The following is a 17,085-nucleotide window of genomic DNA, read 5'->3' as shown; positions in this document are numbered from 1 at the left end:
AAGTGGATTAGAGAAATTCAGTACTTTCTTTTTTCTTTTTCTTTTTTTTGAGATGGAGTCTTGCTCTTGTTGCCCAGGCTGGAGTGTAATTGGTGATCTCTGCTCACTGCAACCTCCGTCTCCCTGGTTCAAGCGATCCTCCTGCCTCAGTCTCCTGTGTAGCTGGGACTACAGGCACCCGTCACCACGCCCAGCTAATTTTTGTATTTTTAGGAGAGACGGGGAGAGACGGGGTTTCACCATGTTGGCCAGGCTGGTCTCGAACTCCGGACCAGGTGATCCGCCCACCTTGGCCTCCCAAAGCGCTGGGATTACAGGCGTGAGTCACCGTGCCCGGCCAGAAATTCGGTACTTTCATAGTGTATTTGGTACCATTAAAAGGCGCCATAGGGTTAGTGGTTATGAATTTATGCCTGTCACAGTGAGTGTGTATTTTCCTCCAGCCCCTTCCGGTGGCTTGGGTAGGGACAGTCAGAGGAGAGCTAGATTCACACAAGGCTAGGGTTTTGCCAGACCAGTGTGACTGTGTACAGCAGGGGCGAGCAAGATGGCAAAATCGTAAAAGTCATCACCTCGGAGACCCTCCATAATCACCCTCGCTAAAATCATGCCCGCGCCCGTGTCACTTTAACCGATTATTGTGTTTATTTTCCCAGCTTGTTGATTGGGTGTGAAATCAGCCGGCTCATCAGCAGGGCTGGTGTTTCCTCCCGGCAGAATCCGCAGTGCCCACCGCAGCGCTGGGGCATAGGAGGTCTCAGAACCGTGCTGAATACACGGATGAACGTGCTGGTTCTCCTAACATCTGGGCGTTGCAGTAAAGAATAATACTCGCAACTCTTTTGTATCCTCTAGTTCCCTGCTCCGTGGTGTTTAACCTCAGCGAGCAAAGGAACTTAACTGCAGGGTTGGATGCACTAAAACGAGGTTCTTATTCCCGAGGCAATCTTGACCTTACACAAGGCCCAACCCCAAGCCTCAGAGGCAGCTGCCTGGTGGCGTGAGTAATGCTGGTCTTTGTCACACCAGACCTTCCTTATTAATATTTTCCCGTGCTGCCAACCACGGCTTATTCTGTGACTCCAGGCGGTGATACCATAAACGCACAAGCCCAAGGTCCAGGTTTCCTGGGGCGGGGCGTGATGGCTTCCAGGCAGAGAAGCTTCTTTCGGCAGGCGCGGCCGCGGGAGGGTACCAGGGCGGCTCAGGCGCCGCCAGCGTGGAGACCGCGGGGCCCTAGGTGCTCTGGGCGCGCTCCAGCACCTCCCGCGCTCTACAACACCCGCCTCCGTGACTCTGGGCGTAGGGGCAGGGGCGTGGGCGTGGCCCACTGCGCGTTTCTCCGAGTGGCCAATAAAGTTTCGAAAGTTTGAAAAGCGGAGGAAAAAGGCCACGCCCATGTGGCTGTCCGAGTGTGGGCGCCTGCGGGCCTCGGCGGAGCCTTGGGCTGCTCTGCGCTCGCGGAGGCGTGGCCGGTGCGCGGGGCCCGGGGAGCGCGGGGATGGGGGTCTCGGTGGACGTGCACCAGGTGTACAAGTACCCCTTCGAGCAGGTGGTCGCCAGCTTTCTCCGAAAGGTACCGCCCCGCTTCCACCCTCCGGATCCCGCGCTGCCTCCGCTGCTTGCCCCCTCTCCTCTCCTCCATCCACGCGGAAGCTGGCATCGTCCGTCTCTCTCTCCAGCCGCGGGCTTTGCTTCAGGGATGTGTGGGTCGAGAGGGATTTCCTCGAAAACTCCCCTTACAGGGAGCGGGAAAAGGCGCCCTGCTTGGCATCACGTTCACACCTGCCCCAGCTGAAAGAAGAGGCTTTCCTTTCAGGAAGAGCCTCGGGGAATGCCAGCTCGCGAACTCCGTGGAGTTGCAGATGACCGACGTGTGGAGCTTTCCCGTTCATCACTGACCCCTTAAAAGCGAGGGGAGGCCATTGGGCAGTCATCCTGGTTTACTCAGCATTATCGTTCTGCCGCCTCTCCACTTCCCCTTATTAAACAGCTGTGGGACTTCGCGCAGCTTGCTTAGTCTCTCTGTGCCTTAGTTTGCTAATGTGTAAAATGGGGAAGATAATAGTACCGACTCAGAATTGTTGTGAGGATCCAGATGAGGTAACTTACGTAAAGTGCTTATCACAGCTGTGACCTAAATGAAGAAACTGAGGCAAAATCAATATAAAAAGAGAGTTTATTTGAGCCAAGTTTGAGGACTGCATCCTGGGAGTGAAGGTGCCCTGAGTACACATTCTGATGAGCAGAAGTCGAAAGTGGGTTTTTAAAGGAGAATAAGAAGCGGTTCCTAAGTTGTTTACCAAGAATTTATATTAAAATAATATAAACTATTGATTGGCTGTACATTGTTCTTTGTATCACAAATTCCGGGAACTTGAAGGTAATGGGTAAGGCATCTAACTGGTCGGGAACAAAATTGGGCTCGCAGGAATAGGTTGCTCGCAGGAATAGGTTGGGTGAGGAGGGCACCACCGAAGTCCTGTACTCTTGTCTCTCTGGGCTTGATCGGTTTTGCGTATTTCACTGTAACTCACACAATCTGCTCTGAGCTTTTTTTTTTTTTCTTTCTCACTGCTACTGATGTTTAGTTAGGGCTCTAAAATGTTATTGTTGTTTGTATTACTACAACTGATTTCAATACAAGTAATGAACTCTTCCTCAATATTGAGTGGCCCTGAATCCTAAAGACTGTTTCTAGGGTTGTGGGTCCTGATAATAGGAAAATGGGAAATGTCTTTGAGAAATCGAAAGCGCCCAGGCCTGGGAGGTAGGACTCCTGTACTCTGGTCTGGTTCTATGTGTGGTTAGTTCTCTGGGTGACCTTGGCCGAGGGTCTTTTCTCTAGGCCTTAGTTTCCACATCTATAAGATGAAGGATTGTACCAGAAGATCTTTTAAGGTCCCCTTCAGTTTTCACTTTCTTAAGCAAGATTTGCAACAATTGCAGTTTGCCTCGGTTAGCAGCCACGGGACATTGAACTCCATATGCAACCCGGAAGCCAAACTAAGGGAGATGCTGGGAAGATGAAGGTCATTTGTTAAACGATAAGGCATAGCCTCCATTAGAGGAGGTGACACCGTAGCCCTGGTCACAGAGGAATGAGGAGGACACTGGTTAACATTTTTTTGCTATAGGGGGCCTCTTTAGAAGGAATGTCAGCTTGCTGATATGTTCATTGATTTTCAGTGTCTAGACTAGTGCCTAGCACCTACTAGGTATTTAATAAAAACCTGATCAATGAATAAAGGAATGAGTGATTTACAGATCTTTTGTAGACTTTGCCTTAGGCCAGGCTTCTGGACCCAAAAAGTAACAGCCAACACCCAATGTTTTTGTTAGGACTGGCACTTTGGAGTCTGGGTATTCTTATGCCACTGCATCTTTGTAAAGTCTTTTTGGATTGTCATCATCAAGAGTTAGTCGATCTCCACCTTCTCAGAACTCTCAGGGCACTCTGTCTAGGCCTTGCTGACCTTCTGCAGTGTCAGATGGTGACTTCTGTACGTGTTGTATTTCCCATTAGACTCTCAGGTTTTTAAAGGTGAGACTCACTCCTGCAGAAGCACACAACACAATGCCAAGTTCTCATTTACGGAGGTCTCGGTGCATTGTCAGCTTTTGGAAAATGCTTTTCTTTTGTTGAATAGATACTTATCTTCTGTGTGCTAAGCTTTGTGCTAGGTGCTAGAAAAATGTGGGAGGTCACCACAGACCCTGTTCTCATGGAACTGATGGTGTGTAGTGGGTGAGATTAACATAAATAAATGATGAGCAAACGAACACAAAATTCAAATTGATGCTGTGTACTTATAAAAGGAAAATACATGGTGCTCGAATACAGCAGGGAGGCCTGCTGAAGTCAGACAGGGTGATCTTTAGGAAAGGCTTCCCTGAAGAAGTGGCACTTGTGAAATGATGGCTGAAGCATGAATAGAAGTTTCCTAGGAAGACTGGGTGTGTGGTGTGTGGTGTGGCATGGTGTGTGTGTGTATGTGCGCTCATGTGTGCTTTCCATACTTTATCATGTTTACTGCTGCCAACACCCTCAGGAAGTAGTTATGATTAATTTCCATTTTACAATATAGAGAAACTGAGGACCAGAGAAGTCCAAGTGTCTTCCTCAAGTTCCTACAGCTAGCAGGTAGGACAGCCAGTATTTTAACACACGGATCCAAAACTCACACCCTGAGTCACCAGGCTCTGCTGCATTGCATATAATAGGCGCTTCCAACAATCATTGAGGGAATACAGTGTTTCAGAATCAACTTTGCTGGCCGGGCGCAGCAGCTCACGCCTATAATCCCAGCACTTTGGGAGGCCGAGGCTGGTGGATCACTTGAGGTCAGGAGTCAAGACCAGCCTGGCTAACATGGCGAAACTCCATCTCTACCAAAAATACAAAAAATTAGCCAGGTGTGGTGGCCTATGCCTGTAATCCCAGCTACTCAGTAGGCTAAGATGAGAATCACTTGAACCCAGGAGGTGGAGGTCGCAGTGAGCCAAGATCACGCCATTGCACTCCAGCCTGGGTAACAGAGCAAGACTTTGTCTCAAAAACAAAAACAAACAAGCCCAAAAAACTTTGCTGTGCTCAATCTGTTTTCTTTTGTTCACAGTCTTCTCTCAGAGTTTGCTTAGCTGTGTGGATCTGTTGTCCCTGATATAAAGGTATAACTTGGATGTATGTTAGGGTGAGAACACAGAATGTTTAAGTTATCTATTGGTATGTAACAAACCACTCCAAAATTTAATGACTTAAACCAACGACAGGCTTTTAATTTTCACAATTCTGTGAGTTGACTAAGCTCATGTGGTTGGTTTTTGTGTGCTGTGTGGTATAGCTGAGGTCACTTATATAGCTATATTCAGTTAGAACCTGTTGTAATTCTTATAAAATATTTAGCAGAGTACCTGGTACATAGTGAACAAGAACTATGGAAGGGAAGAACTGGGAAAGGCAGAACTGAGAAAGGCAGAACTGGGAATATCAGAACTGGGAAATGGAAGGCGGAACTGGGAAAACAAGGGACAAACATTTGGAGACTAAAGATCTAGTGATGGAACAGTGTTAACGTCATGCATGTCACTGTACTTCCTTTCTTTCTATTCATTCATAAAGGAATCCTTCAGAGATTTCTTGGAAGGAGCTATGTGGCTATTTATAAGATGTCAGTAAATCCATTTGCTGGGTGAATTTTCCCCTTATGTTATTCAAAGCCATGAACTGGAATTCAGTAGACCTGGATCCTAATCATTATGCTTTCACTGTTAGGTTGGGTGGCCATGGAAAACCGTTTTCACCATCCTATACTGTGTCCTTGTCCAAATTAGAAAAGGCATCTTTTAGGGGTCCACTTGATAAGCTCACAGTTCATAGGGCTGGTGGAAAGCAAATGAGACTATTTATGCAAATTAGAAAATGGTACTCCTTCCTCTAGGTGGGTGCAGTCCTGTGCCCATGGGTGCACTTGACGAGGAGCCCTTGTGCAGTGAGTAACATCACAACTGTGTAAGCCCTAGTTTCTCCTCTGTGAAAATGGTAATGCCACCTACCCCACCTACCTTCCAGGGTTGTTGTGAGGATATCACATGTGTTGACAGTTTGAAAAGCATAAGCTTTTTTTTATAAACCTAGGGTAGTAATAATTATCTTTTTGGCAAAATACACTTTTATTTTTCTTTCAGTCTTTATGATTTTTGTTTCAAAGGAAAGCATTTGGCAGAAGGGACAATCATCTGAGGATCCCTGGGAAGTATTTAATCTGATTTTGCACAATGGTATGTTTGAAGCTGCTTTAGCACTGAAGAAGTTCTATTTTAAATCAAATCTACTGATCTATGGCTTTTGGTTTGTTAGCAGTTGCCTTCCAAGTTATAATATACTACTGTTTTTAAAACCTGAAGAATGTTTGCTCTTCTTACATCTGCCTGTTGAATACCACAGGCAAAATATTAGCTGCATGCTTTCAAAGCTAAATGACACTGTGAAAACAAACAATATGATACCCTTTGTTCGTGAAATATAGTATTTCTCAATAAACTTCATGGAGGAATGTTATGAAACCCAAAATGGTTTATTCATTGGATGCTGAACTGTATGTATTCCAAGAACTATAGTGTCAATGCACTTGACGGTGTATTTTGGTTTCTTTCTTTGTGTGACTCTTAGCTTTCTAGCTCTCATCACTTACCACTGTTTCCTTCCTTTTACTTAAAATCATCTACAAAGAGAACACAAAGTTGCATAGACGAATGTAGCAATGTAGAAAATAGGTCTTCTTTGGAATCTCACTTAGACCTTTCTAATGGGCTTGCCTTTCGTGACCTGGATTCAGAGAACTTCTTAAATTTCATCTGCCTGAAATTTAAAGTCATTAAAAAGGATCCAGAGAGCCATTATATTGACTATGTTTTCTTGTTTGTATCTAAATGAGGCCAGAGAAGTAAAGATTTTTCTTACCTTTGCAAGGTTGATTTTCTTTTTATGCTGTGGTCAAAAGAATCATAGTGAATAGAGTATCACCTTCATAGGTGGTGATTTTTGTCATGTTTCTGATGTATCCCAAGTACCCAAAGAGATCCTGGAACATAGTAGGTACACAGCAAATCCTTGTTGAATGAATGAATGAAATAACTCTTTTGGGGATTAGCTCTGTGCAATTTTAGATTGAAGTCAGTATGGGATTCAGAAACATGTCCTTACTTTTGGTACTGTAATAAAATGGATAGATTAAAATATTAATAATTTCTTTGCTTCAACAGAATGACCCTGGGTGTTATTTATTTTGGCTGGGAGCCTGGTATGCTGAACAAAATGGTTTGAATGTTTACTCTTAAGCTCATAAAGGGGATTTATGAATGGCTATTTCCATTTAGAGTAGAAAGTTGATTGGGTAATTAATAATGTTTCCATTTCTGATCCTATCTTTTCTCCCTTGCAAATCTGACACTTACATGTGTGGAACATATCTCCTTGCAAAGCTCCAGAAATATTTGGGGGTGAACCTGCATTTCTAAAATAAACGATCTGATAAACCATAGGCCTAGTTTAACATAATGATTATTTATCTTTTGTCACATGCTGTACTAATCTTTCTTCACTTTTATCTTCCTGTCTTCAGTTCCACTAGAAGATTAGGCATGATGTACAGGAGAACGGTGCAGATGTGCAGAATGTGGGCTCTGATATCGGATGGGGTGGGGAAGACAGGGATGGAGCGCTGTTAGCCCTGTGAGCTTGGATGGATCATTTCATTTTTCTATGCCTCGATTTCCTCATCTGCAAAATGAGAATAATAATCACTATCTTCTGGAGTTGTTGGAGAAATTAAATTGGATAATGCATACAGTTACGCATAACATACCTAGCTTAATTTCAGCACACAGTAGGCTCTTTTAAAGTACTTGTTGAATAATGATAACAACAACAACAACAACAATAATTTGTTGCATTGATTTCATGAGCCTGAAAATAAAAAGCTGAGAGAAGTGGCCTCAGAAATCTTTACCAACTTAGAGTAATAAAGGGGAGAGTGAGCGTGAATAAAGATACACATTTGAATGAGGAATATTTTCTAAATGCCATTTGAATAACTGTAAAGTATACTTAGAAACTTATCTAGTGGAGATTGCTGCTTAATCAGTGTATAAAAGATAGAAGATATTGGCCAGGCATGGTGGCTAATGCCTATAATCCCAGCACTTTGCAAGGCCGAGGTGGGTTGATGAATTGAGCCCAGGAGTTCAAGACCAGCCTGGGCAACAGGGCAAAAACCCCATCTCTAACGACAACAACAACAACACTCCAAACCACACAGACACAGAAACAAACAACCCCCGCCCCCACCCAAATTAGCCGACATGGTGGCACACACATGTAGTCCTAGGTACTCGAGAGGCTGAGGTAGGAGGATCGCTTGAACCGGGTGGCAGAGGTTGCAGTGAGCTGTAATTGCATCACCACTACACTCCAGCCTGGGTGACAAAATGAGACCCAGTCTCAAAAAAAAAAAAAAAAAAAAAAAAAAAAATTTTCACGATCTAAGTACATGGACCTGTCTTCAAGGAGTTCACTGTCAGAAGGGACAGAGGAGGATGTAATAGTTTTCATGATAAGGCTTTCTCGGGGGCATATGGCAGACGTTACATTATAGTATGGGGCTAGATTTATATTTTAACTATAAATCCATGAAAGCATTTAAACTATTTAGAAATAGTTGCCTTTAAAAAACCAAGTAAATACTCTCTCTTGCACTCTCGCTTCTCTGGTGCAGCCCTTTCCCTAATGCTAGTGCAGAGTGAAGTGTCAGGAAGGCCTTGTATCTCACACAAATTCTGAACTGGTAAAGTATGAGCTTGTGAGTTTTTTTTAATTAGTCTAGGAAAATCAGATATATTATCTTCTAATCATTTTAAAATCATTGTTTAAGTATTTTTGGATTGCAGATAGATGCCAGCAATATATTTAATGCCATACCACAGTAAATCGCAAGGTAAAAACCGAAGTCTTGAAGCTTTTTAAGTTTTCAAAAGTGTTGATTCATTTGTTAGTAGCAAAACCAGCTACATTGATTTTCTACTTGCACAGTGCTAGGTATTATACTGTAATTAAATTGTTTCCTTTAATTCTTGTAACAACTCTTTGAGGTAATTATTTATTCTCACTTTACAGATGAAGAGACTAGGGCAGATTAAAATGATTTGTCGAAGCTTCTCACAGATGAGATTCCAATTCAGATCTCTTGGGCTCTAAAATTCACCATTTTCCAAAATCCTGTCTTTAATTTTGTTTTTTATTTCTTAACTTTTCCTTTAGAAACAATTTGACTTATAAACCATTTCAAAATCAATATGGCAAAACAAATAATTCCCGTATACTTTTTTCCAGCTTCCCCGAACCACAGTATAGTTTTTAAAACCAGGAAATTAACACTGATACAATGCTATTAACTAACCTATAGACCCTATTTAGATTTTGCCAATTGTCCACTGATACTGTTTTTCCAGTCTAGGATTCAGTTCAGGCCCCTACAGTGCATTTAGCTGCCAGTCTCCTGCAGTGTAGGGCAGTTCCTCAGTCTTTCCTTGCATTTCCAGACCATGGTGATTTTGAAGAGTGCTGGGCAGTTATTTGTAGCATATCTTTAGCTGCACTGGGTTTATGCATACATTTGATGTTGTGATAAGAGGATTTTCCTCTGTGTTACAATGATAAACTGTCTTTTCAAAACCTTCACTATGCCATTGCTGATTATTGGGCCATTTTTGAAAGAAAGAGGCTGATGTGCTGTTGGTTGGCCTTTGTTTGGAATCATAGCTTTTCCTGGCCAGAAGGACCTCGATGGTCACCTGGTGGTTCACCACCCTGGCCTCACAGATGGCAGCGTTGTAGTCTGCATGTCTTGGCTAATTGCCCTTTGTTCTTTCTATTTCATCATCCTATTGAAAGACCAATGAACAGCCATTCAAAATACTTTTCAACTTAATTATGTTTTGTCCTTGATCTCGTCTTGGTATAAAATCAACTTTGCTTTTCTTCTGTGATAGACTATGATGTGTGGAGCTCATAAAAGGAATTTGGCATAGCTCGTGGTGATGTTTTTCTGCTGCTAAACACCAAATCTCTTTTCAGCAGCCCCATCTCTTTGCATGTACATGTTTGGCAGCAGCCTAGATAACAGATTCCCTTAATGCTTATAACACGGGGATGTTAATATACCAGACTGACGGTAGGTCTTCTTTGCCTTCTTTGCAGGACTCTTCAGACACATCTGTCACTCACCTGCTTCCTTGTACTCTCTCGGGTAACCTCATTTGAAAATTGGTAGGCAGTGACTCCTTTGGATGTCATTGACTGTTTCTGAGAGGGGGAGAAAATGTTATAAAAAACAGGCATTGGCTTCTGAGCTTTTTGGAAAGTTGATATTTTAATAACTCTTTTAAGAGTAGGCTTTCTGAAAGCTTATGGGTTTTTTTTTTCTCTCAGCACATATGAATGCTAAATGTTATATCTTCATTAAGCTTCTCCCACAAACATATTGAATATGATTTCTGTAATTAGATGGACTCAGTTTCTTGGACTCTTACTTTTTATATGTGTGTGTTTGCTTTAATGCTTATTCCCCCCGCCCAATATTATGGAGTTCTTGGCTTATCTTTTAATATGTAAAAAATAAAGCAAGCAGATACAACAGCTTTAGGAGAGTCTACATTTTACCCTTGTTAGACTGTAACATACATATGATATATACAGTGGTATTTGCAGTAGCTTCATGGCTTGGGGAAAGGAAAATGAGTTAGTTTACATATTCTGTGAAGAAAGTAAAAATTATAAGGATATGCAAAATGAAGTCAAATATACCTTTAAAAATCCCTTAAATCATCCATAAAGTAGTATAGCATACATGGCATATGTATGCAGCCTGTGGCATCATTCTCATGCACACTGCAGTTTGTGATCACCTGAGTCAGGATCAAGAAAGACAAGGACTTTTGGCAGATATCTGGGTCTTCAGATCACATTGCTTTCATGAGAGTCTCTAGTATGAAATGGTGATTGAAGAATCCCAGTGTGACCCTGCTTGTCTGCAGGCTTTATACTATTATATTTATAGCATTAATACTTGATAGATTTTCATGCTTTGAGAAGGGCTGAATGAAATCATGTGCATGGCGGCTTCTCTAGGATAGCACCTTGCATGAACACAGTAGCTGCTTGGTAAGTCTTTGATGGGTGTGATCCTGATTTAGCTTGATCAATTCTGCAATCATACTGGATTGTGTTTGAAAAGGTGTCCAGAAAAACCTGGCCACTTGCCTCCTGTCTCCTTCCCAGGTAAGTGTTTCTGGTGTTGACCTCTGAGAAACCTTCCCTCTTTCAACTCTTTCTCGTGGGAGTTTTGGTAAATTTTCATGAATTAAAACATGAATATTCAAGTTACCACGAGATGGCGTCAGATCATTTCAAGTAACGCCAGGTAGGGGGCGCCTCAGTTCAGTAAATCTTTAAAGAGGTTGAAATACGTGCCTTTCATAATAGGGCAGTTAGCTATTGCAAATAAACCCCTACTTTCTTCTACTATTCTTCTATGGAAACTTGAGGCTCATGACTCTTCAACTCCAAAAATTATGTAAGTGTGAAGTATTTGAGTTTATAATGTTTAAGAATTTCTCTGATAACTTAGTGAAGTAATCAGAACTTGAAAAATTTGATCACCATGTCTCAAATGTGATTACATTTTCAATGTCCTTTATAGTTTAGTTGAGTCATCTTCCTACAACTTATGGTGAATGTATAATATTCAGTCAATATATATTTATGGGTATGTAATGAACAAGCTAGAACTGTAGTAAACGAGATAAGCCCATTTTACTTTAGTGAACATGTTACAATTTACACACATATAATCACAATTCAGAGGACCTGTGTGAGTCTCAAATATCTCCCTTACTTTAGGGGTACTATGTAAGCGAAAGTCTCCTTTGCTGAGGAGCAGAGTATCTAAACCTGACCCTCTGTTACGGGCATGTAACTTGGAAGGGCTGAACTTCAAGAAACAATCATTGTAGTTCCAAGCATTTTTTTTTTTATTTGAGACAGAGTCTCACTCTGTCACCCAGGCTGGAGTGCAGTGGCATGATCTCGGCTCACTGCAACCTCCGCCTCCCAGGTTCAAGCAATTCTCCTGCCTCAGCCTCCTGAGTATCTGGGACCACAGGTGTGCACCACCACATCTGGCTAATTTTTGTATTTTTAGTAGAGACAGGGTTTCACTATTTTGGGCAGGCTGGTCTCAAACTCCTAACCTCAAGTGATCCACCCGCCTCAGCCTCCCAAAGTGCTGGGATTACAGGCATCAGCCTCCATGCCCAGCCAAGCATTTTTTTTTTCCCTAGGGCTAAAATGAATGAATGAATGAATATATAAATAAATAGATTTTTTTTTTTTTTTTTTTTTTTTGTGATGGAGTCTCGCTCTGTGGCCCAGACTGGAGTGCCATGGCACAATCTTTGTTCACTGCAAGCTCCACCTCCTGGGTTCAGGCCATTCTCCTGCCTCAGCCTCCTGAGTAGCTAGGACTACAGGTGCCTGCCACTGTGCCCGGCTAATTTTTGGTATTTTTTAGTAGAGACGGGGTTTCACCATGTTAGCCAGGATGGTCTCGATCTCCTGATCTCATGATCTGCCAGCCTCGGCCTCCCAAAGGGCTGGGATTACAGGCGTGAGCCACTGCGCCCGGCCATAAATAGATTTTTAAAAACCAAGTTTTTCATCAGTTAACAAGATTGCAGTTTCCAGGATGGAAGTGTGAATAACAGAGTTTACCAACATGGAACATGAAGAGATATTGAGGTTGCCAAAAGCTGAGCCACTGCTCTCTTAATAGATTGGTTTCTGACTGAAGGCAGGCTCATTTTCCAAATTGATCCCTGAGGTCATTGAGGTTTATATTCCAAATTGTTTATTCAGAAAATATTGACTGAGTGCTTTCTATGTGCCAGGCATTACGTTGGCTGGTAGAGATATAGGAGTAACTGAAATAGACAGTATTCCTGCCGTCAGAGAGCCTGTGTTCTAATCTACTGTCTTTTTGGGTCATAGATATCTTTAAGAATGTGTTAAAATGTGAACTCCTTTCCCTGAAAAATCCGTTAATAAATCAATATCTCTCTCTCACACACACACACACACACACACACACACACACACACACCTGCTGTGGGTGGAGACCCACAGTCAGAGTTTTGTGTTTCACTTCCTAGGGTTCAGAAAACTTAAAGCTCAAGTTTGCAAAGTGAGGGGACTTTCTTTTTTCTCCCATCAAGCTGCCTGCTGCTCTTGCCTTCTGCTCAACACTTTGTGATGTCATGGATAAGACTTCTTGCTAATTTTCTTTTCAGATTTGATCACATGATACATCGGTAAACCTCAGGGAAAAGAGTCCAAGGGGGCTTAGTAGGCTCGGGTCAGCAGCTACCTTGTCCTGTGGCTTCTAGGAGGTCACTTCTGCTCCCAGTGTCTCTCTTTTCACATCTGAGTAATGGAAAGGATTGTGTTAGGTGAACTTTTAGGCGATTTAGTGGTAGGTTTGGTGGGCAGGCTTTGTAGGCTGGCAGAAAGTATCAGGGGGTAAATTATGTTACCCCCAGATATACTATTCATTAGCTGGACAATTTGAACAAATTATTTAATTTATCTAAGCCTTATTTTTCATATATGAAGTGGAAAAAGTAACACCTTATAGAATGGTTTTGTGAATTAACTGAGCTAATGTATCTAAAGTATGTAAATTGCCTAAGACAAAAGCAGTGGCTATTATCAACCTTGTCACAGCCAAATTGCTTTTCAGGGGAATTAAATCAGCATGTTAAATATTTATTGAGCATTTACTATGTGCCTAGCAAAGCATACTTCTATGATTATCCTACTGTGATGCTAACCCAGCCACCAGACAATGATATTAGACCATAGTGAAGAGGTCCACTCTATATTAAACAGGCCTGGTTTAATTCCCTGGCTCCACCAGGAGCCAGCTGGGTGACCCTAAACAATCCAGTCTTCATTCAGTTTCCATATCTGAAAGATGAGGATGATGATATCACATAAATCAGTTATAACAGAGAGGCTGTTGGATTTAGACAAGATTGTACAAGGAAAGCATTTAGTACAGTGCCTAACTCAAAGAACACTCTTGATTTATGTTAGGCTGGTTCAATATTAATACTATTATTATTTACTGATTAGCTTAACCTCATCCCCCTCAGGGCTAGGTTGGATCTAAAGAAGGTTTTCCCCAGATTTCGTGTAAGTCGAGATGATGATAGCATCTCACTTATCTAGGGCCAAGTTATAAAATTAGGATCCATGATTCAAAACTGGGCTTTGTTTAGAAGTTTCTTGGAAAATATTTACTAGTCCTGCAAACAGCTGTGGTTACTACTAAATAATTCACCTTGGTAGATTAATGGTAATTCTTTTTTATGTGTTTTTGTTTAGTACCCCAACCCCATGGATAAAAATGTCCTCTCTGTAAAAATCACGGAGGAAAAAAGAGGTAAGTTCTCTGTACAGTTTTTTTTCAGTAATGACCGTTAAATGATAGTGATTTTTGTAAAGATGTGTGTATGTGTGTGTGTGGCCTATTAGGTTTTTAAAAAAATTGTTCACCTACAGTCCCTTTCCATTATTAGTTGTTAAACAGGTATATTTCTGTACTTGAGGTGACTTAGAAAGGTGTGGCAGGTAGAGCACCAGGATTTACGATAGTAAAAGGCCTGCTGATGCTTTTTGTCACTTTCTAACTAATAATTGATGACAACATTGAGCTATATATAACTGTAACCGCTAACATTTTTGAGCCCTTAATATGTGCCAGGTACTCTTACTTTTATTAATTCATTTAATCTTCAGAACAATGTGTGGGATAGGTATTAGACTGCTCATTTAATGCATGGAGAAACTGAGATACAGATAAGTTAAGTGACTTGCTCAAGGTCACATGGCTGTAGCCTATTATATCATTTTGTAGATAGCAAAATGCATATGATTAAATATGAGATGTGACCATAAAGTGATTGCTTATGGAATCCCAACTACTTGGCAATGTGGTTTAGCATTGACTAAATCAGGAGTTGACAAGCTATGGCTCGCGCTGTCTGTTTTAGTAAATAAAGTTTGATTGGAACATACTCACATTTGTTTACATGTCATCTATGGCTGCTTCCTCACTATAATAGCAGAGTTGAGCAGTTGCCACAGAGACTTTATTGCCCACAAAACTTAAATTATTTAACATCTGATTCTTCACAGAAAATGTTTACTGATTCCTGGTCTAGAGCATAGGAAGCTCTTCTCTTCTGTGTTATCCCTATCTCCACAAAAACCATTATCAGTGTCAGTGTTTAAACCTGAGAACTGGGCAAAGCAGGAAGCTGTGACGATGCACATAGTCAATGTACAAAGCTTTGGAGACACTGGGGCCTAGGTCCAGCATGCCCTTTAGCCTTCTTAGGAATCATGAGATGCTACTGTTTGTTGTGTGACTCTGGAGCCCTCTCTGTGCTTGGCAAACATAACTGCCTTTTGCTTGTATATGCATTTTCTGTACTTGTATAACCATATAGATGTATTAAAAATATTTTCTCATGTACCTGCAGTGTGGGAAAAACTTGTTATTTGTCATCAGACAAACTGGATTTCAAATCTTGGTTTCATTACTACCTTGGTGACCTTTTTGGAGCCTCAGTTTCTTCATCTGTCAAATGGGAAAATAATCTTGTTTTTAGGTTGTTACGAAGACCAAATGAGAGAACACTGTGCATATTCTAAATTGAAATGTTAATTATAATTTCTATCATTGTCAGGGGCATCTTTGCCGTTGGGAGTGGCTAATCCATTTCGAGTATTTGTGAAGCAAGCACTAGATGAGATGGCCAAAGGGAGGGCCAGTGGGCAGAGGGGTTGGCACCCTATCAACAGCTTCTGGGCAGTCAGGGTTTTTGCATGAAGGGTTGGGACTACTATAGCTAGAGCTTTGAGAAAACCTGTAACAGAGTGGCTAAGTCACAGTGATTCACAAAGCAGAAGACTGCACTTCAGAGTTTATTCTTTTCTCTGCCTCTGCCTTTCTTTTTCTTAACATTGTTTTTTACATCCCTGGTTTAATTCTGGAAACTTCATCGCAGACCAAAATGGTTGCAGTCCTAGTGTTACAGTAGGTAGCTAGTCAAGTATGAGCAGGATAGAAGAGGGCTTACACACACACACACACAGAGAAGAGGGCTTACACACACATACACAAGAGAGCTTACACACACATAGAAGAGGACTTACACATACACACACAGAAGAGAGCTTACACACACACACAGAAGAGAGTTTACACACACATACACACAGAAGAGAGCTTACACACACACACACAGAAGAGAGTTTACACACATATACACACAGAAGAGAGCTTACACACACACAGAAGAGGGCTTACACATTTATACGCACACACAGAAGAGGACTTACACACACATACACACACACGTAAGAGAGCTTACACACACACACACACACACGCACCCACCCAGGAGTGTTGGGTGACCATCAGGTGATGGTCAGGCAGTTGTTAACTGTCTCACTAAAGTAATAATTGGTCACAGTTGGCATCAGGCAAAGGCACGCTCCTAATAGATAGAAAACACCTGAAACTGATGATCAGCAGCTTCCTGATAAGATCTCAGGATTTGGGAGAAGTGATGTAAGACCCCGGACGTATGCCAACGCGTAAAACCCCAAGTCAAAAGGTCAGACCACACACTTGCCTTTCAGGTTGCCCGCTTGGCTGTCTTCCAAGTGTCCTTTCCTTCCTTTCATTCCCATTCTAAAGGAACCAGAATAGCTTTTTCCTGTTTAGGAAGGTTTATAAAAAGAATAGGAATAGCCATTTCCTATTCTTTTTAATAAACGTTCACTCCTGCTCTAAAACTTGTCTTGGTCCCTCCTTCTGCCTGATGCCCCTCAGTCGAATTCCTTCTTCTGAGGAGGCCAGAATTGAGGTTGCTGCAGACGCGTACAAATTTGCTGCCGGTAACAACAGGAAGTCTACTCCCTTATGAGAGATAAATGTGGCTGGTAAAATGAGTTATAGGTTTAAATTTTGTAGCCAGATATCTGTGCTTGAAAGTTAGGTACAGAAAGTAGCAGCATCAGGTTCTCCCCCTTTTTGTTGAAACATTCTCTTTGGAGTTGAGCAGGAGTCCCACTGGTCATCGTCATTGGGGCACTGACACGGATAGTCCAGAGCAGTGAATGGTTGTGATTATTTCATCCTTGACACTGGAATGTGCGTTCTGAGTTACTGTTGTACCCTTATTCCTTCATCACAGATAAGGAATATCTGATTTGGCCCAGGAAAGTGTCAGGGAAACTGAATTTTGAATTAAACATTTTCTGTAGGAATTCTGCAAATAGAAAATTGAGATTGACTTTAAAAGATTTATTGCGGGAGGCTGAGGCAGGAGAATCGCTTGAACCCTGGAGGTGGAAGTTGCAGTGAGCCGAGACCATGCCATTGCACTCCAGCCTGGGTG

General features: G+C 42.0%; 1 protein-coding gene across 2 annotated transcripts in view; it reads left to right on the top strand.

Annotated features, from left to right (window-relative positions):
- Positions 1 to 1,400: 1,400 nt before the first annotated feature.
- LOC102116165 (PRELI domain-containing protein 2) overlaps positions 1,401 to 17,085 on the top strand; it is a 78,993-nt gene continuing 63,308 nt past the window's right edge. For both annotated transcript variants that reach the window (XM_005558129.5, XM_045394361.3), the window contains exons 1-2: positions 1,401 to 1,576; positions 14,000 to 14,057. In XM_005558129.5, the coding sequence (XP_005558186.1) occupies positions 1,502 to 1,576; positions 14,000 to 14,057 (133 nt within the window). In that variant the 5' untranslated portion in view covers positions 1,401 to 1,501. The remainder of the gene's footprint in view (positions 1,577 to 13,999; positions 14,058 to 17,085) is intronic.

Source organism: Macaca fascicularis, chromosome 6 (assembly GCF_037993035.2).
Source record: "Macaca fascicularis isolate 582-1 chromosome 6, T2T-MFA8v1.1".
NCBI lineage: Eukaryota > Metazoa > Chordata > Mammalia > Primates > Cercopithecidae > Macaca > Macaca fascicularis.
Note: the sequence above shows the minus strand (reverse complement) of the source record. Positions and strands in the feature narration are given on the sequence as shown.